Raw genomic sequence first — 26,273 nt, forward strand, 5'->3', positions numbered from 1 at the left:
AGGGATTAGGTGTTTGAGAACCAGGCTGGGCTGTAGCGACTGATGCGGAGGGCAACAGACCCATTGCCAGCTTCCCTAGGGAGACTTGGGTTGCAGAGGATTCTGGGTAAGGGGGGGGCCAGGCCCCACCATCTGGCCATTCCATTTGGAGGAAAATGCAACTTGCCACTAAATACTGTACCTCATTATGGAATGATGCTTATTCATTTAGCGCCACCATCGTACATAGTGTTTTATACAGAGTGAAAATGCAAGGCCCAGCTTCAAGAGGCTGACGGGCCAGACATTGACAGAGGAAGGGGGGGGGTGGACATCCATCCCACCTTTGCCACAAATCTTTAGCATAGGCCGGGTGTCCCTCTACAACATGGCAACCAAGCCAAAGATTGTGTAATCAAAACAGTTGCCTATTCTTCCTGTTCAGCCCCCTTCTTGCACCTTTTTCTCCCTTTTGGTTGCTTCTTGATTGTGAACCATTTGGGGCAGAGATCTTTTGTCGTCTCTACAATGCCACATCCATTGAAGATGCTGTATAAATTATAATCGGGAACAGCGATGGAATTGGAACAGCGACCCAAAAATCAGGACTGTCACAGAGGTCCTTAATAGCGGTCTTTACACCTAACTGAAGCTGTGCTTGTTCAATAAGATCTAATTTCATACCATCCAGTGGTACATAAGTGGATTGACGGTAAGCCTCCCATTTGCAGTGTTACTATTTCAGAAATGCTTTAGTGTGGCGTGTCACAAGATCAGCGTTTTTCAATTGCTGTGCCGCGAGGCTGCCTCAGGTGTGCCGCGAGATCAGAGCAGACAGGCAGCACCCAGCAGAAGGAAAAGGAGCAGGCAGGCAGCCAGCAAAGGGGCTGGTCGAGGCTGCTTCGCTCCTGCACGAGAGGAAGGCTGCAACCCAAGCCTGATTTACCTGGGAGTAAGCCCCATTGACTATTATGGGGCTTACTTCTGAGTAGACACGCCTAGGCTTGGGTATTCAGTCCTTGCCTCCTCTGCCTGCCGATTGGGCGACCAGAGAAGCTTGGAGGAGGTACTGGAGGGTGGAGTAAGTGAGAAGGAGGGAGTCAGGAGCAGGCAAGCAGGTGTGAAGCCAGTGAGTCTGCTGAGGCCACCAGCCTAAGAACTGGCTGCTCCAAGGGTCCTGGATAGTCCCTTTTCCTGGCCACAGTTTGCCTGCAGCTCCCCAAAGCCACCCTCCCTGCATTGCCTTTTGCCTTTTAGGGCAAGGGCACTGGGCCCCAATCTCCATACTTACCTGGGAGTAAGCCCCATTGACTATAATGGGGCTTATTCCTGAGTAGACATGCTTAGGACTGGGCTTTTGGTCACACTTTTTTTTCCCCTTAAATACAAGAGCACAGGCCTGATCTTGTCTGATCTTGGAAGCTAAGCAGGGTCAGGCCTGGTTAGTACTTGGATGGGAAACCGCCTGGGAATACCGGGTGCTGTAGGCTTATACCATAGTCTTTCGAGACTGAAGGCTGCCAAACAAATACAAGAGCAGGCAATTGGCACTTCTCCCCACCCCACTCCCTCCCACAGGCACTTGCCCCCCAAATTCATAATTGCAGCCAGCCCCTCTCTTCCTGTCCCTCCCTTCACTCCTCCGCACCTTCCAAAGGTTCAGAATCACTTGCTTCAAGTTCTCTCTTCCCCCCACTCCAGCTGAATCCTGCAGTTGTCTCACTCCTGTCTCTTCATTGCCCCTCACCCCACAGCTCTCCCGTGTGCTCAGTCTGACCTCTCTTTGCCAGCACTTTCTCGAATAACCCTTGAAGAACATTTTTCATCCTTTTCACAATCACTTATGCTTTCCTCTCCAAGCTTCTTGTGAGTCTCTTTGTCATGTAATAATATAACTGTATTAATTATATTAACAATTAATTGTAATGTAGTGATTCAATGTAAGTAAAAAAGTGGTAGTGTGCCTTGACAATTTTAGTGCCTCGTCGGTGTGCCGTGAGCTGAAAAAGGTTGAAAATGGCTGCACTAGATCTTCGTGTCAACCCGGCAGCCTTTTTGCAGCAGGGCAACATTACTGGAAGGTTAGCCCAGTGGGTGTTACCTGCCATTCTGGAGAGGTGTCACGAGTCACTTTAGGCTCATTACGAAGAAAGTTATGCCCTAATTAAAGGCCGTAGAGGTGACCCCACTATCCTCGGAAGTCTTGCTCCAAGCTGTGCCTTGTCATAAATTCTGCAAATTGGTAGCAGGAATAGCAGAAGGGTCACAGCTAACTAAGCGTATGGGCTTCACCTAGTCTGAGAGATGTGGGATTTTCTCTGACATCTCTCTGGCTAGGTGAAGGTCAAGGCTATACCGTTAGTTGAGGGTTTGAAGAGGGCCCAGAATTCAGTGGTGGTGTTTACATGCAGGTTCATGATTGCTGCCACCCTCCTTGGCGAGGCAGAAACAGAGACTGTGGGCAATGAGCAGGCATCCGACATATTCTTTTTTCTTTCTGACAAGAAGACAGGGTTTGTCTCCGGTTTTCTGCAGACCACAGAACACATCTCTTCCTTCTTGGGAGAAATGAGTCACAACAGATGGTACAGGGTGGTAGACAAGCGCACGTGAGCCCAGGGGAGACCAGTTGTACAAGAGGCCTTATTCAGAACACGCGTGGTATGTAGGTAGGAACATGACAACAGCTGGGCTGCTTCTAGAAGCCAATTTCTCAGCAGGGAAGTTGGGAGTCTGGTTTTATGTTTGCTGTAGTCTGCCAAGGGACAAGTTTGAAAACTACCATAGGCACGTGCCTATAAGGCGACCTCAGAGATATGACGAGGGCAGGGTTTCAGCCAAAGCGCATGAAATGTTCCATGATCCTTGGATACATTTGGGTAAAACTTAAGAGAATGGTGCTTTTGAGGAGGAGCTACAGCTTGCCCTGGAGCCTGATTGAAAGAGGGGAAAGAATCTGAGCCACGCCGCTGTTCTTGAAGACAGTACTGTGTGCCATTTCCCCCTTAAAGCACCAAAATTGAACATTGCATTGAACTGCTTTAAAAACAAAAAAAATCCAGGTTTGAAACTGCAGAAAAATCATTTGCAATTTAAAAACCATCCGAAACAAAAGCAGCACCACTTCTCCTGGCTGCCTGGATCACCAGAACAGCCCTGACCCCTGAGATACACCCCCCCCAGATAAGATGAGGAGATGATCTACACTTGATTTCTTGGTAGAAATTTCTCGCCTTATAGGTGAGTATCTACAGAATCTGTTTTCGACAGGTAAGGATTTTTTTAGCCCTGCTCTTCGAAAAAACACAGGAGAACCAGCAAGACTGGTAGCAGTAGTGCCTGAGGGCCTGGACTGCAGCTGCCAGTCAGTGTGGAGGCAGTGCTGGGCGAGATGGACAGCGGCCAGACTCAGTGCAGGGCAGATTCCTTGTAAAGAAACTTGTCTTCTGTTTCCACTGAGCATCAGCAAGGAAACAACGACCCTATCAGGAGCGCCCCATTCGCTTGTTTGTGGCAAGTCTCTTCAGATCTCATCTCAGCAGGATCTGCTGTAATTACACAAAAACCATAGAAGTTTCATCTGGAGTCATCTTCCCCTTCAGCTCGTGGGCTTTCGGATCACGTGAGAATCGGTGGGAGCAGAGAAAAAGGCAGGCTGAAAACTGTTTAAATACTTTTTAATTTTCTTAATTTACATAAAGACGTTTATATGTATATATATATATATATTTGATTATTCTTTTTCTTATACTCTTGAGATCCACACTCAATTGCATTGCTCTTAAAAAATAAAATAGCCATTTCTATAGATTTTGTTTTGCTTCTGAAAGAAATCAGAAAAAACCATTAAGAGTCCTGTCCTTGTATAACAAGAAAAAACATACAAACAACCACTCCCATCTCTTCATGTCGTTGTCGAGGTGATATTAAGTGTTGCTTTCTGAAAAACAACACAAAACTACACAGCAATGATGAAGCTCAAGCTCTTGGGGGGGGGTGGATGAGTGAAAGCGAGGGGTGGGTCAATCTTAACTTCTTGGATGCACGGTTATAGATCACTCTGACTTGTATGTAGCTTGGGTCAATATTTTCGGTTAAGTGAAGTTCAGTTGCAGATAGGTAGCAAATAATTTATATTTTTTGGGGGGTGTCTAATCAGGCACTGTGTACTGGAGAACTCACTCCTTTTCCCCATTTCTTCTGCTCAGTAATAACACCTGCTTTGCATTTGTGTAGCATTTTGAATGTCACCTGGGTGTGGTCCTTGTAACAACCCTGTCAGGTTAAGTTTTATTAACCTTGAGGTTAATATTATTAACCCATATCGCAGACAGGAAAGACTGAGGTTGAGAGGGAGTAGCCTGCCCAAGACCACTGTGTGAATTCATAACAGTGGTGAGATTTGAATCGGGGACAGACCGATTTGCAACTCGGCGTTTGAGCCTCCACACTGCTCTGAAGCTTCCATCATTAACAAGTCTAATCAATCGTTGCCTAGTTTTTGTGTTTCTTAGTACAGTACTTGGTATTCATTGTGTCCAACACCCCTTTACCTATAGCACCAAGCCAGCAGGAAGAAGGTCCATCAGCTTAAAGTTTTTGGCATGCCCACACTGAGCCAGCTTGCCCACTTAGACTAGCTGCAGCCCAGTGCAGGAAGTGCCCTAGTGCAGCTTCAGGGCACCACCAGCTGTGCTGTTGCTGGCCCAAAAGTGCGACTGCTGCTGGAGAAACCAGCTCTTTGGAAACAGTCCTAATCTTCACAGGAATAACTGTCCAGGCTAAGCTAGTTCAGAGTGAAGGCAAGTTAATGGAACTTAAAGGGCGGATAGAGAAAGAGAGATGTATCTTTGTAAGGGCACACCCAGGAGGGGTTTGTAACCAAGTCCATTCTAGATCCCACTGGAGAGAACACCATCACTGTTGAACCTCTTTTTCACACCTGCCATTTCAAACGACGCTTGCCTACCTCTGTATCTTTCAACCAAGCAGCAAAAGTATTCCATTTCCCAACAGTCACAGAAGGGAATTTAAGGCCATTCCTGTCTGCTGGCAAGAGGCCAACAACTATCCCATAGTTCTTTGCAAATGGGCACAGGAGTCAACTACTGGCCTACCCTGGAGGACTGGTGGTAGTCAACCTTCCATTTTAGAGCTTTTACGATCATTTTAACCCCCACCCCCAAGATGCTTGAAAACTATTCCTGGATTTCCCAATGGAAATTTTAAACACCAAATTTCTGCTGGTCCAAGAACAAACCCCCTCATGGGGGGGGGGGGTCCGAGGTAGCTCCAGCAGTCACTTGCTAGTGCAAATACACCCTTAAATTAAAAAAACAAAATGTCAATGTCCGCCCAGTCCAGTCTTTTCGGCCTTCTTCAGCGAGAGAGAAAAATGTCCTATCCTCAAACCATAGCGTGGCATCTGCAACCAGAAGGCAAAGGCTGGGTCTCCAACTGGGGTAATGTCTCCAACTGGCTGGAAATGAGATCCACCTGCCTGATATAAAATGCAGACCCAGGTGAGCTGCTCCGTCCCCTGGAAGGGCAGGAAGACCTGCAGTCCTCTGAGCAAACCATGGTAGGAAGTAGATTCCAGCTGGAATGATTTCTCTGGAGGGGAGGGTGAGGGGAACCTTCGCCAAGGCTGAGCGCAACCTCTTGGGCTGTCCACGTGTGCCCTGAGAGGCCCCCCACGGCCTAGACTGAGGTGATGCTGGCTTGCTTGTATAAAGGTCTCCCAAACATCCCCCGTGGAATTTCCTCCTCTTTCCAAGCACAGAGGGGGCAGCCGGGAGGTCTCCCGCAGATGGTTGTCTCGGGGTCTCAGGGAAGCCAGCGCTCACAAAAGGTTTCCTTCATCGTCCGAGATGTCAGCTGTGCGGAAGCAAACAAAGAAGAGCTGTTAGCATGAAGCGCATGGGCCTCCGCAGAGATGTGAATCCCGCCTCCCGTACTGAGACACTGGCTTGGACCATTAAGCCAGGGTGGGCAGAATCCAAGGGGCTATAGACTGAATTCTTGTTTTCTGCAGAAAGTGCTGTCTGGCTCTTGAAGGCTGGCTGAGTTAGAGGTCTAGTGACGGACTTTCTTATTTGAAAGCAAAATGCTATCGCTGATTATTAAGTCTGCCTGTCTACAGAGTAAAAAACAGTCAGAAGGTTCACAACCTCTCTCCCACCTGGCAGATGTCTGCTACCATCATGATGGCTGTGTGGAGCCTCTGATTCCAAGGCAGTACATCACTAAACGCCAGCTACATTGATGGCCCTGCTTGTGGGCTTCCAGGAGCATCTGACTGGTCACTGTGGGAACCATTCTGGTGGACTAAATTGGCCTTTGGCCTGATCCTGCAGATTTGTTCTTATTAAAGGCGGAACAGACATACCCATGGGAGAAATGAACACGTATTGTAGCCTGTTCTCTGTTACAGTAGCTCAGTGGAAACCAAACATCTGACCGGTCACCTTCCCAATGCATTTTTCCCCCTTAGAGGATCCTTATCCACTCCTGACAGCTGCCGCTCAAACATCTCAATCTGATAAACTGGTGTGAAAGCTGATTTAGGCTGGTGGTGTTTAACTCTCCTGAAATGCACACCCAAACGCCCTGTAAGGCTGGCATTTGAATTACGGCCATTTGCAAAGGAAATTACACCAACACAAGCAGGCATCTAATTGTTAGTTAGCCCCTAACAAATGGTTTTGCAAAATGGAGACCTTTCTACACCACACCGACAGAGAATGACTTGCTTAATTAATTGGTTGCAGTCAAAATAAACTGGAAAATGTTTGTTTATCATGCCTGCTTCAAGGGGAAGCTGCAGGCAGCTGGGAAGAATAGTCCAGACAGTGGCCCATGTAGGGCCAGCTGCCAGGCCTCTCTATACGATCAGCTCGTGCTGATAATTGGCAAGGAAAAACCTTCATGAGGGCCTAGCAATGAAGTGCAGGGCAACAAACTGTTTTTGAACCTACCCAGGTCAAAGGCCGGTTGTGTGTGTGTGAGAGAGAGACTATTACCATGCAGTTGTGTCACTAGGGCTGGTGTCTCCTAGTGTGGAGTAACTCATGACCCCCCATGGACTTCCTCCAGTACCAGCTGCAGCTGGAAAAATGTCCGGACCTTAAGGTGGAGCCCAGGTCCACCCATGTGGACTGGATCTGACCTCGCAGAGAACGAAAGACAGAGGCTGGCCAGCCAAGGAGGCCAGGTCTACTGGGCAGGTAGACTTGAGCTCTGCTTTGGGAAGCCCAACAGACCTGGGCTCTGGGGACTTTTCTGGCTGTATTCAGATCTGCCTGGGTAGACCTGGGTTGTGAAGTGGGGTGTGTGTGTGTGAACTTTTGGTATCACCCAATGTGATCTACACCCCCCTACTGGCACCATGGTAGAAAACCAGGAATGAAAGCAGTGATTTGAAAAAGTAGGCTTGAAATTGATTGTGCAAGGACACACAAACCTGTTTGAATCACTTGCAAAACTAAGGAGCAGGTTTATAACCGTGACGGATGCAAGTTTCTACCTGGGATATCAATCAACCCAAGCTTCCCCTAGTTAATGTGTACGGGGCCAGCACTAAATAGTGAAGGAAATTTTAAAGTATCACAGCTATTGATTAAAGGCACATGTTCCGTTTTTACTCTGTTGCAAAACCACCTGTCTGGTCAGATGTTTCTCACCTCTCTGCCCTTGGAGGTGATGATGACCCATGGTGGGCCTTTTCAGGGGTGGCACCTTATCTCTGTTATACCCTCCCCCTTAAATGTGCCACACTCCACCTTAATGTTGCTTTTAGTGAGTACCACAATAGCTAAATAGAGCCTCCAAGCGCCACTGTTGGAACATGTGCTGCACGTTAGCTACCCCTGAGTTAGAACAACTATCCTGCTATTTTAATGAATAAGGAGCTAGAAACTGTCTCTAAAGGGTGCTTGCTCTCTCTTTTGCATTCGCTCACTCGCAGCTGAAAGCAGAATCCTGGTCATTTCAATCACTCACCCCCTCAGACTTTCACAGAGGCTTGAGGCACTATAAGTTGATTTACCCTGCAGAAAGAGAAACATAATTGTCATATTACAATTTTTTTTTTAAATTAGCTTTTCCCTAGATATCAAAAGTGACCATCTAAACCAGCCTGTGCTCAGCGGTCAAGAAGAATTTTTCTGGGCCTGGTACAAACTTGAAACAGCACCTTGAAACCTCCCCAGGAGACATAAAGTATCTTGTCCTGCAAAAACTGGAATACGGATCAGCTTTGAACAGGGCTTGCTGGTACTTCTTAATAGTCATGATACTTATGAATGAAACCCTCATGTACAGTGATAATATACCTTATCAGGTATAGATGCTGGGGAAGGGGTGCCCAAACCCCGGCCCTGGGGCCACTTGCAGCCCTCGAGGCCTCTCAATGCAGCCCTCAGGGAGCCCCCAGTCTCCAATGAGCCTCTGGCCCTCTGGTGATTTGTTGGAGCCCACACTGGCCCGACGCAACTGCTTTCAGTGTGAGGGTGACTGTTTGACCTCTCGCATGAGCTGTGGGATGAGGGCTTCCTCCACTGCTTGCTGTTTCACGTCTGTGACACAGTAGCGGCAGCAAAGGAAAGGCCGGCCTTGCTTTGTGCCAGGTCTTTTATAGACCTTGAGCTATTGCAAGACCTTCATTCATTCATATAAGTTCATCTTTAATATATTCATTTATGTAAACTTACGTAAATTTATTCAAATTTTAAATGTAAATGAATTCTTTTTTTCCTCCGGCCCCCAACACAGTGTCAGAGAGATGATGTGGCCCTCCTGCCAAAAACTTTGGACACCCCTGTGCTGCGGGCATAGAATGAAGGCAGGCTGTTGCTTTTGTCTAGGTCAGCCCTGTCCAAAACCTGGCCCTGGGGTTGATTCAGGGTTTGGGCAAATTCTTCCTTCCCGGGACCCCCATTTACAGTTCCTGCACCCTGTGGGACTTCATGCCCCGCAGATTGGGATGACATGACACTTTGGGCAGTTGGGTCTGCCCAGAAATCCAGGCAAAATGCCCACTGGGGCATTGTACCATAGATGCAACTGGCCAGAGTGTTGCACGGTTCCAAACTGAGAACATGAAGTCCCACAGTGCCCAGGAACTAAGTTGCGGTCACGCCGCAGAAAGCATTCCTGGCGCACAGCAGTCTCCAGTTTGGGAACCCCTGGTCTAGGATACTGGACTAGATTAGCTTGATCCATCACCCATTAAGTGTCAATCAGACAAATGTATGACACAGAGGCTGTGATGATGGCTATACAGAGCTTCCATATAGAGAAGCAGTCTATCTGTGAATTCCATATGCTGGAAAAACACAACCAGAGGAAATCTGATGCTTTCTTGCCCTTTGTGTGAGCTTCCCAGAGGCATCTGGGATGAACAGGCCTTGCTGAGGGAGAATCAGCATGGCTTCTGTAAGGGTAAGTCTTGCCTCACGAACCATATAGAATTCTTTGAAAAGGTCAACAGGCATGTGGATGTGGGAGAACCCGTGGACATTATACATCTGGACTTTCAGAAGGTGTTTGACACGGTCCCTCACCAAAGGCTACTGAAAAAACTCCACAGTCAGGGAATTAGAGGAAAAGTCCTCTCATGGATTGAGAACTGGTTGAAGGCCAGGAAACAGAGAGTGGGTGTCAATGGGCAATTTTTACAATGGAGAGAGGTGAAAAGCGGTGTGCCCCAAGGATCTGTCCTGGGACCGGTGCTTTTCAACCTCTTCATAAATGACCTGGAGACAGGGGTAAGCAGTGAGGTGGTAAAGTTTGCAGATGACACAAACTTTTCCGAGTGGTGAAGACCAGAAGTGATTGTGAGGAGCTCCAGAAGGATCTCTCCAGACTGGCAGAATGGGCAGCAAAATGGCAGATGCGCTTCAATGTCAGTAAGTGTAAGGTCATGCACATTGGGGCAAAAAATCAAAACTTTAGATATAGGCTGATGGGTTCTGAGCTGTCTGTGACAGATCAGGAGAGAGATCTTGGGGTGGTGGTGGACAGGTCGATGAAAGTGTCGACTCAATGTTCGTCGGCAGTAAAGAAGGCCAATTCTATGCTTGGGATCATTAGGAAGGGTATTGAGAACAAAATGGCTAATATTATAATGCCATTGTACAAATCGATGGTAAGGCCACACCTGGAGTATTGTGTCCAGTTCTGGTCGCCGCATCTCAAAAAGGACATAGTGGAAATGGAAAAGGTGCAAAAGAGAGCAACTAAGATGATTACTGGGCTGGGGCACCTTCCTTAGGAGGAAAGGCTACGGCGTTTGGGCCTCTTCAGCCTAGAAAAGAGGCGCCTCAGGGGCACATGATTGAGACATACAAAATTATGCAGGGGATGGACAGAGTGGATAGAGAGATGCTCTTTACACTCTCAAATAATACCAGAACCAGGGGACATCCACTCAAATTGAGTATTGGGAGAGTTAGGACAGACAAAAGAAAATATTTCTTTACTCAGCGTGTGGTTGGTCTGTGGAACTCCTTACCACAGGATGTGGTGATGGCGTCTGGCCTGGATGCCTTTAAAATGGGATTGGACAAGTTTCTGGAGGAAAAATCCATTATGGGATACAAGCCATGATGTGTATGCGCAACCTCCTGATTTTAGAAATGGGCTATGTCAGAAGGCCAGATGCAAGGGAGGGCGCCAGAATGAGGTCTCTTGTTATCTGGTGTGCTCCCTGGGGCATTTGGTGGGCCGCTGTGAGATATAGGAAGCTGGACTAGATTGGCCTATGGCCTGATCCAGTGGGGCTGTTCTTATGATCTGGCTGGCTGCTGGGAGAAGCAAGATACTGGGCTCCAATGGGTTTCTTGGCCTGCTTCCAGTGCACTGGTGCTTAAATGCTTTCTTTATAAACAGACCCTCCCAAGTGTTGCTTTTTTGTTTTGTTCTTTAGGATTGCCACTGTTTGTGTTTCTGAAAAGGAGGTGGCAGTGGTAGCGGCTGTCTTTTGGCTATTTCCTGACCCAGAAGGAAATAGCTCCAAACAAACTCCCTTTTTTAAGAACCAGGGAGAACTTCAGTGCACAATCTTGGACCTTGGAAAAGCTCTTCACTTTCTTTCTTTAATTGTCGCCATCCTCCAGTGGTTTTGTTCCTTTTTCACTTTTTTAACCACTCCCTGTTTCTTCCCACCCACGCATCGCTCCTTGACGAAATTCTCAGGCTCCCTCCCCAGCGGGATTAACTCCACTCATTCCACAACCCTCACCAGCTTCTGTAATTAAGGCAAATGTATAGCAACCACATCTCCATCCCTGCCTACAGACAGCAAAGTGAGTCATTATATATTTTTAAGGAGAGATGCAAAAAGATCTCGCTCGATGCCGTGTAAGGTCGATGGCAGAACCTTAGGGCAAGCTTGTGGTTCCGCGCCCCTTCCGCTGGTGAACCCGCAGCTTCGTCCGAATGCCGTTAACTGTCGTCATGCTATCTCCCCTAGGCTGTTGTCATAATTTCTAATGTCTATATCACTATCACTGGAACCTCAGGCTGGATCACATTCAATATAAGCTGTGGTGGTGGTCAGCATGTTGGTCTATGACTGGGACACTTAATCCCAGTTTTCTCATTCAGAGCTACCCTGAATTTCTTAGAGCTCTGCAGGATCAAATCCGTCATCCTGATGCTTCCAGGAAGCCCAAGAGAAAGGCATAAAGGCAAATAGCCCTCCCCTGCTGTTATCCCTCAAAAACTGGTATTCTAAGGTACACTGGTTTTGCACATGGAGGTTCCACTGAGATATAAGGATCACATTTTGAGAAGCAAAAGAGCCCTGTTCAGTCAGATCTGCAGTCCAGTGAGTCCGACATCTCCAGCTCGCTTCCGAGAAGATGAGGAAGGCTGCCATCATGGATGAGGGCTTCCCTCCCATGTAAGCTTAAAAAAAAGCAGCCATCTTAAGCAAAGACTGCATTCCTGTGGCACTGAGAAGGAGCCCACCTTTAAAGGAGCACTTGTCACCCGCAGGTTTTGTATGTTCTTGTATATAGAAACAATGGACTCGCTTGTCTGATTAAACAATGACATTCCTTTTGTGGATCAAGGGGTTTTTAATCAGTTAAGCTAGCTGATTAATCATTGAAATGCTGCAGCCTTAAACATGAAGTCTGACTGTTGGGGGGGGGGAGGAAAAGCAAGAAGGGCTGATGGCCGATCTATAAATACTCCATCCAGTTACAAATTGCTTGATGTGCCAAGACAGCAGCTTGAGGGAGCTGGACCTGCCTGGTGACCCAGAGGCCAGTTTGCCCCCAGGGAAAAGGCACTAATGATTACACTGCTTTAATGCTAAATGCACAAGTCAGCCCATGCTTCCTCCTCCAGCTCTGATGAGTTGAGAGGTGGCAGGGCAGCTGTGGCACTGGAATGTGGTACATGGAAGGCAAACTAAGCCTTCAGCTAGGTTTCACCGGAGGCCGGAGGCCCCCACTTCTCCCCCAGAAGCCCCAATGGAACGCCAAGACACAATGACACATCAACATTCCCAAGGACCTTCTAGAAAAGGAAAACAGTGGCCACCACAAAGCAGACCAACCCCATCAGTAGGGGCCTCTGTTGTTTTGACCCTGCCCCCAAACTGGCCTAAGCTCAGTGGTGGCACTAGGATTGGTGTCACCCTTTGCAGTCACCTCTATGGACCTCTTGGTATGGTCTACCCCCCCCCACACCCTTGTAGTCATGCCACTGTCTTAAATAACTCCGATATTTGCTGTCTATGAATGGGGTGGCCAAAAAGGGGGAGGGCAGGTGCACTCTGCCCTACCTTATATTGGCAATTTCCAAGATGGTGGAATGAAAATGGCAGTAACAAGGAATCGGGGGGGGGGGGCTTGGCCATTCCCCAAAGTGCCCATTTTTTATCTGAAGTGGTACCGCTTGAACACCTCAATGAGAACTCAACTTCATTTCAATATAAAGGAAGTTCCTCTGCCCATCCCTGAGTGTTTTTTTTTGGGGGGGGGGGGCTTATAAGAACAAGAAAAGCCCCACTGGATCAGGCCACAGGCCCATCTAGTCCAGCTTCCTGTATCTCACAGCGGCCCACCAAATGCCCCAGAGAGCACACCAGATAACAGGAGACCTGCAAGGCCTCCTGGGAATTGTAGTTCAGAACATAAGAACAGCCCCACTGGAGCAGGCCAGAGGCCCATCTAGTCCAGCTTCCTGTATCTCACAGCGGCTGATCAAACGCCCCAGGGAGCACACCAGATAACAAGGGACCTCATCCTGGTGCCCTCCCTTGCATCTGGCATTCTGACATAGCCCATTTCTAAAATCAGGAGGTTGCACATACACTTCATGGCTTGTAACCCATAATGGATTTTTCCTCCAGAAACGTGTCCAATCCCCTTTTAAAGGCATCAAGGCCAGATGCCTTCACCACATCCTGTGGCAAGGAGTTCCACAGACCGAACACACGCTGAGTAAAGAAATATTTTCTTTTGTCTGTTCTAACTCTCCCAACGCTCAATCCACCAGGGGAGTGGATGTCCCCTGGTTCTGGTGTTATGTGAGAGCGTAAAGAGCATCTCTCTATCAACTCTGTCCATCCCCTGCATAATTTTGAATGTCTCAATCATGATGCTGCCTTCTTCCAGCCTTTACATTAAGGAAAACAGCAGCCCCCCTCACTCCATCTTGCACAGCCGGTTTTGTTACAAAACCAATCAAACTTCTGCCTCCAAAGCATTTGTGCTAATCGCTTTTTAATGAGGCATTAATCATGCCTCTGCCACTCTTAGAAAAAGCTGCTAAGACCGGTAAACATTTCCTTTGCAAGAATATTCACACACAAAAAGGAGCTGATTGGTGGGGAAGGAAGAATCTGTTTCTGAAAGAGCAGTGTCCCACCCCACATTGCTGAACTACCGTGGTGAAGCGCCCTGCCAACTCAAATGCTTTCATGTGTACCAGGTACTGACACATTAATGTATCATTCTTAGCTTCCTTAACGTACAGAGGAAATGTGGGATATAAACACTAAAATTTACATTCAGTACTATTGATATTTGTCTAGGTCAGCCAACAAAAAATATTTGCCAGTCTAGCTTGCCAGGACACTAGCTTAAGTGCAAGCCAATGATGGGGTTGGGGAAAGTTAATTGGCTCTGGAACATAGAATTGTGTGGTGGACATGTCCACCAAATCTCATCAGATGTGCAAAGGAGAGAGGAAGTTGCTGTCAATGACGGGGAGTAGGTTTGGGTTGTTTGGATTTGCATTCTTAAACCATGCTGATTGTAAGGATGATAGACTTAAGCATTAAAAGATGTGACAGAAATCTTAGCAAGGCCTGGGAATTTATACACAGGAAAGATGAAATCTCCCTGCCTGTGTGTGACAGCAGATGCTCAGAACATAATACTCGGATTAATTCATTAGCACAGCCTGTGACCTGTGAACCCTTGTGACCCAGCCTTGCACATGATTAATGGTTTAATGGTAAACGTATTTGCTGGAACCGCATGAAACCCCCCAAAAGCGGACCCTTGAGTGATCCGCTGCCTTGGATGGAATAAATCAGAATCTGTGAGAACAAACTAAAAACCCAAATATTGACAAAAGGCTCTTAATTCTGATAAGAAGTGGGGAAAGGTCTCTATGCTGATATGCATGACTTGGTCTTTTTCAGCCCCCTGGAGGCTACTGTTAGCAGGTGTAATGTTGGGGAGAGGAGCAGTACATAACTTTGGTCATTGCTGGTCTACTGGTTGGTTTCTGGATGACCTGTGGTAGACCATCAAGCCTTTCTGTCTCCCAGTATTGCAACAGTAGCCTGAAATTGCAAAAATAAATTCCTCAGCCATGGCTGGCCTTGTGCTAATTGCTCAGACTCAGTGTTCCTCACCTGTAAAATGGGCCCTTGACCAAGACTCAGCTGGTCAGTTTCAGAGTCTTTATTCTGTGCTAAATTGGCTTTTGATTTGTATTTGGACATGCAGGATATTCCAGGGTGTGGCTCACAGAGTTCATGATGGGGGAACTCAGCCAAATTCAGACTGGAGAGTTCAAAGTCACACTTCTCTATAGGAAATATAGTCAGGCTATTCCCGCAGAGAGTTCAGATGAATGAAATAAACCCATGACAAACACCATCCCCAAGCATGTGTGTTACATACAGTAACGGATGCTAGTCACTATTTTGCTGCCATAGTTCTAGTTGGTGGACTTTGGCAGGGGTTGGGGAGAGGAGGTTATAAATATAGATTCTGCCATTGTGACTTTCCCATCTCTTAGAGACGGCGGAGCTCAGTTTTCTTACAGTGGGACAAAACATGGAATGGGGTGTGGTTTGGACCGATACAAATGTGCCCTTTCATTCAGAAGCCCTATGCTCTCTTCCCCCACTTTCAGAGGCCAGAGACAGATGGAAACTGGGCAGAGTAGGTCCTCTGTGATGGAACCCCATCTTTGGAATCCCTTCCCCAAAAATGTCGACTTTGTGCCTCTGGTTTTATCATTTAGGTGCCAGATTTTTGTCTGAACTTACTGTACAACCTTGAGTTGCCCTTATGTCTGGATTTTAAACTGCCCTTGGGGTGCTCATTTATTGAAGAGTTTGCTCACTCTTAAGTTTTTCAAAGAACAATCTGTTTTAAATTTGGTCCTGCAAGCTGGCTGGAGCACAAACCATAGAAAAGAGGGATGAAAATATTTTAAATAGATATATTTTTTAAAAACCTGCAAACAACAAATGGAAACTGTTACACAGGGATGCATCAGCCATGTAGACCCCATTCCTTTGCCTGCAACGGCAGCTGCGGGAAGGCAGTGAGGATTGAGAAAGGGGCTGGTTTGGTCTATTTGAGCCATGCGCAAAGGCCGTGATCACTTGCTGAGTAATATTCCTAGACGTGTCGGATGGCAAAAATGGAAAGAGGAAGGATGACAGAGGGGAGACAGCATAAAAATAGACAGGTCAGGGCGACAGCTTGCCTCTCTCACTTTCACACACCCTGCATCTGAAAGGATAACGCAGCTAGAACAACCTCATCGGACACCCCACTGAAAAGCTAGCACTGGGGTGAATCCAAACATTATACAATTGGAAAGACAGCAAGGATTTTAAGTGCACAGGATGTGTAGATAAGACAAACATCATAGGCCTCCTAAGGATTGACTGCCTTAGGATTGACAGGCTTCCTAAGGATTGACTACCTTGTCTGGCCAATCATATCCTCTGTAGCAAACCCAGGTTTTCTACCAGGTGATGGGTGGAATGGATCTCATCTGATCTTGGAAGCTAAGCAGGGTCAGGCCTGGTTAGTACTTGGATGGTAGACCACCTTGGAATACCGGGTGCTGTAGGCTTACACCATAGTCTTTCAAGACTGAAGGTTCCCAACCAACCAGACCTGAGAAGATATGAGGGGCAATGCTGTCACCAAGCTGTTTGTTGCCGTTTTTCCTTTTCTGTCTCCTCTTTGAGATCCCTTCTCCTTCCGTCACTTTGGTTTGACGCTGGGGAATTTTCAGGGGGTTCCCCTTTTTCAAAATTGGAATGAGGAAGCTGCTAGCCCTCATGGAGGTGGTGGGCTATTTAGGAACCGTGAGTCTCTACTGTGGTGGCACAGAGCACTGGGATTCTCAGAAATGACAATCGGAAGGACTGGATACTGTCCAAGCCAAAAACAGACTGGAGAGTTCCAAGTCACATTTCTCTATAGGAAATAGAGTCAGGCTATTCCCACTGAGAGTTTAGATGAATGAAATAAACCTATCACAAACACCGTCCCCAAGCATGGAGCCGGAGATTCTGCACGGAGCACAGCCACCAATCCTCACAGCCTCCTTTCAGGCACATGAGAACATCAGAAGAGACTTGCTGGATCACAGCCTAGAAGTCCACCTAGGCCAACTTCTTACTTCCCACAGTCAGAACCAACCTTAGGAGCTGCAGAGCCCCATGTAAAACATTTTTGCAGGCCCCACCCACTCCACAAGATCCCAGTACTCACCAGTACGGGCAGCCATAGCGAGGCGCCTGACAGAGGCCTCACCACCTACTGTTTCTGGGGGGTGGGGGTACTTCAAGCCAGTCGGACCCGGGAGCAGGAGGGAGGGCTGCCCAGCAGCCATGCTCCACTCAACGCACTCTCCTCACGACATGGAAGATTCCACGCCAGAGCATCAGCTATAGTGCTGGCGGTGGGCCCTCTGCTTGCGACCCCAGTGCGGGGCCCCTCCAAGCACAGGTCCCAATTTGGCCAAATTCCCCCACGGCCGGTCCAGTGGCCAGCCTCAAAAGAGGACAGAATGGGAATAGCCCTCCTTTGTCCCCAGCACTGGAGATAAACTGCCCCTGAACATGGGGGCTCCACGACACTATCGTGATGAAACCTCTCTTCCCCCATCATGAACAAGCCTAACCCCCTGATCAAGCCCAAATCTGTTGGCACGTCTTGATGCAGTCTGCGCTCTCGCCTGCTCCGCTCTTACTCCTGGTCTCCATCATGCAATGGAGGGAACTGCTTCTCATTTCTGCATCCTTGCTAGAAAACCGACACGTTCCAAGAGACAAAACAAAACACAAGCCTGGCATCTCCAGCAAAGAGAAACAAACCACAGGAACCCACTTGGAGATTTTATCAGCCTGCATCTTTCTGTGTGACATTTGAGCTTCTCGGGAGGAGAGCGCAAAGGCAACCTCCCTGCCCGCAGACCCCAGTCACATACACACACACGTCACTTCTGCTCCCTGGAGGCCACAGTGCCAGGAAGTCAGCTCAGAAGTCCACAGCAGACAGTCACTCTTGATCTGAAGAGGCATCGGAATGACAGCCAGCAACCGGGTCCAGCTGGCAGCGATGCCTTTTCCATCACGGGTTCCATAATTCAATGCCTGCAGGGTGACTTGCTCAGGAAGCCCTGAAGGACGAGCGCCCTTGAGGGACACCCCCAACCCTGCCATCGCTTTGAGACTTCTTAAACATATGAAGCACCCTTCTGTTGAGTCAGACCAGTGGCCCACGTAACTCTGCCTACACTGGCTGGCAAGCTGCCCTCCCCCAGCCCCAAGACGCTGCCACGGATTCCACCTGCAGGCATAGCCTGTGTTCTCTACCAAACAACAGCACCTCCCTGTCCAGGCTGCAGCATTCAGTCAATCCATCAATCAGATCAATTGCAAGGCTTTTAGATGTTAAAAGGTGCTTCCAATAATTTGTTCTGAAGAATCTGCCTGATTTACATTATTCTGAATGCAGCTGCTTCCAAATCCATTGGTAAGAGTGGTAAGATGCCACTGAAAAAGCATCCCTCCCTTTCGTTCCTCTTTTTGGGGAGGAACCTGCTGAGATGGGCACCTAGATCAGCTGAAGACACCCAAAACAGCACCTTTTTCTTCAGCAACTCTCATTTACATTGCTCTGAAGGCAGCATATGGGAGAATATAATGAAAAGTATTATAAAACGAACACCTGTATGCATGAAAACGGCATTGTATGAAATGCTCCTGGGCGTTATGGTCTGTTATACTGTTTTTATATTATGAGGCATGTTGTATAGAATGTGCGGGTGAGTGTGTAGAGTGTGATTGTTGGAATTGTTGTGTATATTTATGCTTGTATCTCAAAGGTGCATAAATTTCGTTGTGCTGTAGCACAATGACAATAAAGTCACTACACTACTACTCAAAGCTATACCAATCAATTTGTCCATCAATTACAACCTGGTGTGAACCAATCCACCATGGTTTCATTCGTCAAGTGAGTATTCCAGTCGTGTCAAAGTGCAAAGAACAGGCTCGTCAGACTGAATAGTCACCATCCTCCGTGTGATGGGACTAGTAGTGAAATGCTAGGAGGGGGTGCGATGCGCTACACATCGTAAGTTCATGCAATGCAACCACAAGCTCTTTCCAAGCTTACTGGTTGGCAGAAAGAGATGCATGCTTTCAGAAGATTTATCTCCTCCTCCTCTTTGTAGCTTCGCAGTATTGCCAGTTCTTCCTCCTCCCCCATGTTAGGGCAATTAACTTTTTTTTTTGTGTCCAATCTTACAATATTTTGATTCATGCAGTTTCTGTTCTTGAAATCACAGAAGGCGGACAATACTGCATTCCTTCTGAGCAAGCCACAGCCAACGCATTTATCTGCAGTCATCTGCTAGCATAGATGAACCCCACACACACACATATATATAAATATTTCAGACAGTTCTAAAAAAGAAAAGAAAAAGAAAGGAACAAGCCAAGGAAGGCTGAAGAATGGGCCCCCTTGGAAGCTTGCAATGAAAAAATGGGAAGGTTTCTATTAGGGAGTGCACATACTTGTATTCGGCACCAGAATCCAGTTTCCTGAGAATCTTGCTTTTAAAAAAAATCTGGCAAGGTGTAAAAACTCATAGTTAGACAGGAGACGCTTGAAAGTTTGTGAGTGACACCTAATGAAGTCTCGGAATCTAGTGACGGTGGGAGGGTTGAATCCAGCTCGGTTCAGAATTCACTTTTCTAAGAATTTCAGGTTTGCTTTTAAAAACCAACCAGCAAGAAGCTAGTCCTCATGGCTAGGAAGATAATGCTTGAGATCATGGGGACGATGTCTATGAAAATCTCAGAAACTTGTGCCAGGATGGGGGCAGAATTCAACTAGGCCCAGAAAGCAGCTTTCTGGATAGCTCTGCTTTCCTTTTAAAAACCAACCAGCATGATGCTAGTCCTCATGGCTGAAATGGCTCAAATCACACACGGATGCAGTTCAGAAACCAGAGCTTCTCCTGCTACAGAATTTCATTTGTTTCAGCATACATGGCTAAAGCAAGGAGCACGGCCTGTCTCAGGTCAGACATTGTGAACAAAAGGAAGTTTCAATACCTGCAGAGTCAGAATGAGTGGGGCGCGTGTTAAATCCAAATTCAAAATACATTAATGTAAAAAGGTGGCCATGGAACAAGAGTAAAAAATTTGTCATCTAACATACAAAGCCATCCCCACAAAATTACTAGCTATTTTGGGACAATTGCCTGCAGAAATCAACCTGCTCCAAAACCTTCAATTTTCAACGAAGGAGATTTCAATTACTGTATTTTGTTTTGCTTTAAAAAGGCATGTGCGTGGGCATCTATACAGCGCATCTCAAAAAATGTACACACCTTTTAATGAGCTCTGAGTCATAGACAGTTCATTGTAGAAAAGCTGCGACACTTGAACATCTAAGCACATACATCGGTGGATGCCTGCAGATCCCTTCGCCAGTGATGTCGGCGGCGCACAGACACCAACGGGAAACATTTTGAGAACTTGGTCTAATTCATTAAATTAGACAGTAATTAACTGGGTCAAGCAACTGCCTCTGTGCACACCATATGCAGGATGTGTGGGAATGATCGCAAAATAAATTTGACACTATTAAGCATGTGTCCATTTTCTTGAGATGCCCCTGGATGTGGTAGATTCCCTTCCCCACCCTCTCCTGCCCAGCAAGCAGAAGAAATTGGAAAAAACAAAAAACAAAAACAACTAACCCCCAAAAATCTTTTGTGGCCATCAAGTGGCAGCATCTTCTGAGATACTGGAGTTGCCAACTGCGAGGTGATCCAAGTCGGTACTGAAAAACATGTAGCCCCACATATACATATATATAGTTTCTGTTTTCCCAAGCAATAATAAAGGACTAGGAAGAATCAACTTGGCCAGGAGTGACTCTCTGTATCCATTTCATATTATATACACCATTTATTTTGTGTGTGTGTGTGTGTGTGTGTGTGTGTGTGTGTGTGTGTACCAATTAGAGGGGATGCATTTCGTGAACAATTTATGCACTCACAAACTGAGCCCCTCCTTTTGGCAATTTTTTTCATCCCCCCTGGCAGGAGGAAGTCAGTTACATTTCTATCCACCGTTTCCTCCAAGGGTGGCACGCAAGGTTTTCTTCTCCCTCCCATCCGCTGCTTATCCTCACAACAACCCTGTGAGGTAGGTTAGGCTTCAGAGTCTGCCAGAGTGTGACAAAGCACCCAAGACTCCAAGCACTCGAGTCAACTTTTTGGCGGGCCCTGCCAAACTGCTCCAACCGGAGACTTGCGCTCTGTTTTCCACCACATATTTAAACCCATCTCAAAATTATTTTAGCTGCCTTGCACCCAAAGGTCCCTGGGAATTGTAGTTTCCGAGAATGGGCAAACCATCGCTGTTCTGTGTGAAGGACCCGGATTCAATTCCTGGCAGGAAGGGTTGGAAAAGGTCCCAAACCCTAGAAAGCTGCTGCCAGTCAGTGCTGAGGGACTGATGTTCCTTTGCTAGGGGTCACTGGGCATAGCTAGGACATCCAGTGGAATAGCTAGGACATCCAGGGCCCATAAATTTTTTAACATCCCCGTACCCCTTGCCCTGCCCCAGGCCTCAGAAGGCATCCTGGAGGCCTATGAGGAGGCTGTCCCTTTTTTTTGCTGAAAACCAGAAATGCCTTTCAGAGGCCTTCTAAGGCCCAGGGAGGCCACACGCAGCCTTCCCAAGTCTCAGAAGGTCTCCAAAAGGCAGCCCCTTAAGGTGTGGTACCTGGGGCAAAGGTTCCCCCGGCTCCCACCCTTAGCTATGCCACTGCTGGGCCCTGCCATGGAACTGGATGTTCCTCAGGTTCCTTAAACTGGAACCACAACAGTTTGAAACCAGTTCAAACCTGCAGTGTAGACGTGCCCGGAGGATACACCTTTCCATCTGCCTGACACGAGACACATGCATTCTTGTGCAGAGCATCTTAAACATGACACACAAGATGCTCTTGTGCAGAGCATCTTAAAACACACATGTGTTTTAATGACACGCGTAGCCATTAAAACACAACCGCCCCAGTCGCGGATACTCACTGCTGTTCAGCTTTGGCACGGTCGCTGAGGAAGAAGAGGGCCGTCGCGAGGAAGAACATCCCCCCCAGGACGACCACAAAGGGACACAGCATGAGCGCATAGCCCAAGCTGAGGAATTCCCAGAGCGGAGATTCTTTCGTGCTCTGCCGTATCACATCTGAGATCTGGAGAGGAAGCAAAATTCAGGGAGGGGGAGAAGTTATTTCCAGGCGCTCAGATTGTGGCCGAGCACCATTTATTTAACATGACAAGCAAAGTAATTATTTCCTTGCAGAGCAGTGAAGCAAACCTCGATACAGACGGGCTCCCGTACAGCTTTCCTAGTTGTTAGTCAATGTTTCCAACTCTTATCAACCTCTGGGTTGGAAGGAGCTCTCATAACAGCCAGGCTAGATTCATCACAGAAGAGCTCATAAAGCTCTAGCCATAAGACCACTTGAACACAGGGCTTGGTTAGAGCAGACCAGAGGTCCCTCTGTCCTAGGGTTCCCCCCCTCCCCACAGTGGTCAATTGGGCTTCTATGGGAAACCCAGGAGCAGAGCACGAAGTCTTCCAGTGCTGTTATCCCCTCCAGACACTGGCGTTCAAAGACTGCCTCTGTACATGGAAGGTTCCACAGAGATAGCATGACTAGTTGTGTCAGACAGGCTTGCCCTTCCTGAATTTTTCGAATCCCCCTTTCAGGATGATTTCAGCTAGTGGTACTCACCACATCTTGCCACACCAATGAGGCTGCCTTCTGCAGTCAGACCATTGCAAAATATTGCCTCCGCCGACTGGCAGAAGCTTTCCAAACTACAGATGCTCCCCATGAAGATAGAAAGGGGACTTCTACAGAGTCAGACCCTTGGTCCAGCTAGCCCAGGGGTTGGCAACCTTTTCAACAAAGGAGCCGGACGTCTGGTGACAAAGTCATCATGTCATCACTGAGCCCCCGGAAATGGCAGTGCGGAGCTTGGCTGGTGGGGGGGGCGAGAAGACTTCACCCAATTTGCCAGGCTCCTGACAGGGGCCTACCAGGTTCATGAAGTCCTTGTGCTGTGCAGCAAACTGGGCAGGGAGCTCTGCCGTTCCCTGTCCAGTATATGGCAAACTGGGTGGGAGGCTTCACTTTCTAAGTTGAGTTCTGTGCAGGGCAGATAACCTTGGGTGGTGGGCCAGATCCACCCTGTGGGCCGCAGGTTGCTAACCCCTGATGCGGCACCTGGGGCACAGGCTGGGAAGCAGGCAGTGTCCCAGAGGAGTAGGAAAGCATGTGGGGCCCTGCCTGGCACATACATGGTACAGAACGCCATACAGGTTCTGTACAGGTACTGTCCTGTTGCCCCGATTGACTCACTGTTGCCCCTTCTCCTCCACACGGGTCGGGGCCTTGTCTCTGGGGCTTGACTCTTGTACCCCTCCACTAGGAGTCACTGGGCTTGCTCCCTCTGTTCCTGCTCCAGCCTCCTCATCCTTGGCCTGTGGCGGGCTTTTTCTACTCTGGCAAAGCCAGAGTCTCACACTCTCTCCCCACCCTCTTCTCCCGTCCCTGGATGTGGTGTCACCACCGATGGGGCAGCCAAGCCACATTCCTTGTTGTGCAGGAAGCACATGGGTTGTCCTTACACAGCTCCTGGAGCAACATCCATCTTGGTGCCCCTGCGGCCCATTCTCGGTGCAAGAGGCAGGCACAATACAAACCCCCATCTCTGGACACCCAGTATTCTACACTGGCTGACAGCAGCTCTCCGTAGGTTAGAGGTCATTGCCAGGGACTGAAGCAGGGACCTTCTGTACACCAAGCAGGGACTCTACCACTGTGCTATAGCCCTCCCTGTCTCTCTGCCCCAGGAACCCGAGTTGACACTTACAAATCCAATCAGGTAGGGACTCCCAGCGTCTCCCAGCAGGTGCGAGGTGAAGCTCTGCAAAGCCACCGCCGTCGCCCGGCGTGTCGGAATGACCACGTACTGGGAGAATAAGGAGAGGGGGGGCAGCGAAGGGTTAACAAGGAGGGTTGCAGGACTGAAGACAATTCATTGGCGAGGAAATAAATTAAAAACATTTCGATGGGCTACAAAACTGGCCCTGATCAACTGGTTAATTTAAAAATTATGTTTAGTTCCACGCACATAAAAATGCTGCAAACTCTGTGTGTGTGTGTGTGTCTGTGTGTGAGTTTAAAAGAAAGTGTGTGAGCCTGAAAGAGAGAAGAAAGTGGTGTGTATGTGAGAGAGGGAATGTGTTAGTAAGAAGGCGAGTTTTTTTGTGTGTACATCACCGAGAGACAGCAAAGGAGAGTTCTCTTCCCTTTCAAGGGCAGAAAGAGCACTTGGGGGGAAAAACAGGAGCTCCTCACCAGCTACAGACCTCAAATGCCATTTTTTAGTCCTAAAACAGCCAGCACCCAAACCACACCACAGGGCCGGCTCGGGAGTCTCTGCCAAAGATGGAAGTAGGTTGGCCAAGCCAGGCTGTTCTGAGGACGAGCGTGGGATCATCCCGGCTGCTCTGGCGGCACACTCACCACTCAGGAAGTGCCAGGGAAGGACGAGAGGGCGGCCTTGGCAGGCCTCGCCCCCTTAAGTAGAGGCCGGATAAAGCTCTGGTTTTGCCCAACGCTGTCCTTTTCCGATCGTGAAAATCCAACATCTATTCATAGCTTCGCATGGAGGACTTCTGGGCCAGCGCTGTGTGTTCCTTGATGCATGGAGTGCTTGCGCACCATGTGGAACAGACCACTTCCATTGCCCGGGTATAACACCAGAGTGCTGCTGATCAGACCAAAGGACCAATCTAGTAAAGCATCCTGTTCCCCCCAAGTGGCCAACCAGATGGCTCCAGGAAGCCTCAGAGCAGGGCATAAAGCCATCAGCTATGGTTTGCCCCTAGCACCTAATACTCAGAGCTCTACTGCCTCTGACCATGGAGGTTCCATTCCTCTTTATCATGTTCAATAAGAACATAAGAACCTGGGGGAGGCAGAAATCCCACTTGTGTCCAGGATCCTGTTTCTAACAGACATCTTTGTGGAGCCCACTGTAGGATTCCCTTGGAACTGTGATCTGAAACTACAGTGGGCCCCCCTTATCCATGGGCTTGGTATTCACAGGTCTGAATATCCATGGATGCCAAGCCCCCAGGTGAAGGGCCTGAGAGAAGATTCTCATGCCTCAGAACACCTCCCTGTTGCAATTTCCAGTCACATCCAGGAGGCCTTTTGCGGATTTAAATATACGCAGACTTTGGCATCTGTGGCGGGTCCTGGAATGGATCAAGGGCCCACTGTATCGCTTCATGTTCGACATATATTTTATTACAGGATTTTTATTACAAGATTTGCACCCTATCTTTAGCACTGGGGGGGGGCGCAAGGTGGCTGAGACAAAAGCGACTGAAGTTCTCATAAATGAATCATGCAGTGCCAATTGCAGGGCTCACAAAGTACTGACCCAAAAGGTATAAGCAGGACTATGCCCAAGAAGACTTACCATGAGGATGTCTGCTGTGATGGCCCAGTTGGAAAAGAGAAGAGTTTCGCCAATAAAAATGCAGACCTGTCGGGGAAGGACACAGACACGCTGAGTGAACCTGAAGGTTGAAACACACACACACACACACACACCCCCGTACCCCAGGCACAAAGGAGGGAAAGACAAGTCTCAGCCAGACCTCCAGGGAGACATGCCCAGTTACTTCTGCCACCACATACGTTCAGGAGAAGCAAAGGGGGCAGGATGGCCGAGCTTATGGATTCACAGGAGGGAGGGTGGGGCAGAGCAGGAAGGTCTGTGGACTCCATCATAAGGATGACATCACTGGGAGGTTGCCCAATGCCACAATGTTTCCCAGAATGCCCCGCTGAGAGATGCTACATCAATCGCATTGTGTTCCTCGGAGGGGCATCTTGGAAAGAATGGTCCATGGGGCTGGCAGCTGTTGGCAGGAATGCCATGCTGCTGATAAGAAGTTCAGCCCCCCCAGAAAACAACCCCCTCCCCCCCCCAAAAAAAAACTGCCTGCCCCAGTTCACCAGTCACAAATCAAGTCGTAACACAGTTACGGGGCCACTTTGGCTCAGTCAAAACGGCAACAGTTATTAATTCAGGTAATAATTAATAAACACTTTATGCTTTATGGTCATACTAATTACCATTAAATCTATTTTTGATGTTGTTAGCCACCTTTATTTTCAAAGAAAAAGGCAAGATATACATGTTTTAAAATAAATAAAATAAATATTTTATATTAAAATAAAATAAGTTTTTCTACAGATTGGTGTGGGAGGTGGCGAATTCGCCCTCAGTAGAGATACGAATATAAAAAGAGCCCCGCTGGATCAGGCCATAGGCCCATCTAGTCCAGCTTCCTGTATCTCACAGTGGCCCACCAGATGCCCCAGGGAGCACACCAGATAACAAGACCTGCAAGGCCTCCTGGGAATTGTAGTTAAGAACATAAGAACAGCCCCGCT

General features: G+C 48.0%; 1 protein-coding gene across 2 annotated transcripts in view; it reads right to left on the reverse strand.

Moving 5' to 3' along the window:
• Positions 1–3,744: 3,744 nt before the first annotated feature.
• The window catches only part of SPNS2 (SPNS lysolipid transporter 2, sphingosine-1-phosphate), a 96,286-nt gene continuing 73,757 nt past the window's right edge, over positions 3,745–26,273 (reverse strand). The window contains exons 9-14 of one of the 2 annotated variants that reach the window (XR_010794790.1): positions 25,291–25,356; positions 23,671–23,769; positions 21,817–21,980; positions 20,476–20,558; positions 7,981–8,027; positions 3,745–5,856 (exon numbers count right to left, since the gene is read on the reverse strand). Coding sequence is in view for 1 of the 2 variants with exons in the window: in XM_066635011.1 (XP_066491108.1) it covers positions 7,985–8,027; positions 21,817–21,980; positions 23,671–23,769; positions 25,291–25,356 (372 nt within the window). In the remaining variant the exon portion in view is untranslated. The remainder of the gene's footprint in view (positions 5,857–7,980; positions 8,028–20,475; positions 20,559–21,816; positions 21,981–23,670; positions 23,770–25,290; positions 25,357–26,273) is intronic. The other variant, XM_066635011.1, reaches the window with a different exon arrangement.

This window comes from Tiliqua scincoides, chromosome 8, assembly GCF_035046505.1.
Source record: "Tiliqua scincoides isolate rTilSci1 chromosome 8, rTilSci1.hap2, whole genome shotgun sequence".
Taxonomy (NCBI): domain Eukaryota; kingdom Metazoa; phylum Chordata; class Lepidosauria; order Squamata; family Scincidae; genus Tiliqua; species Tiliqua scincoides.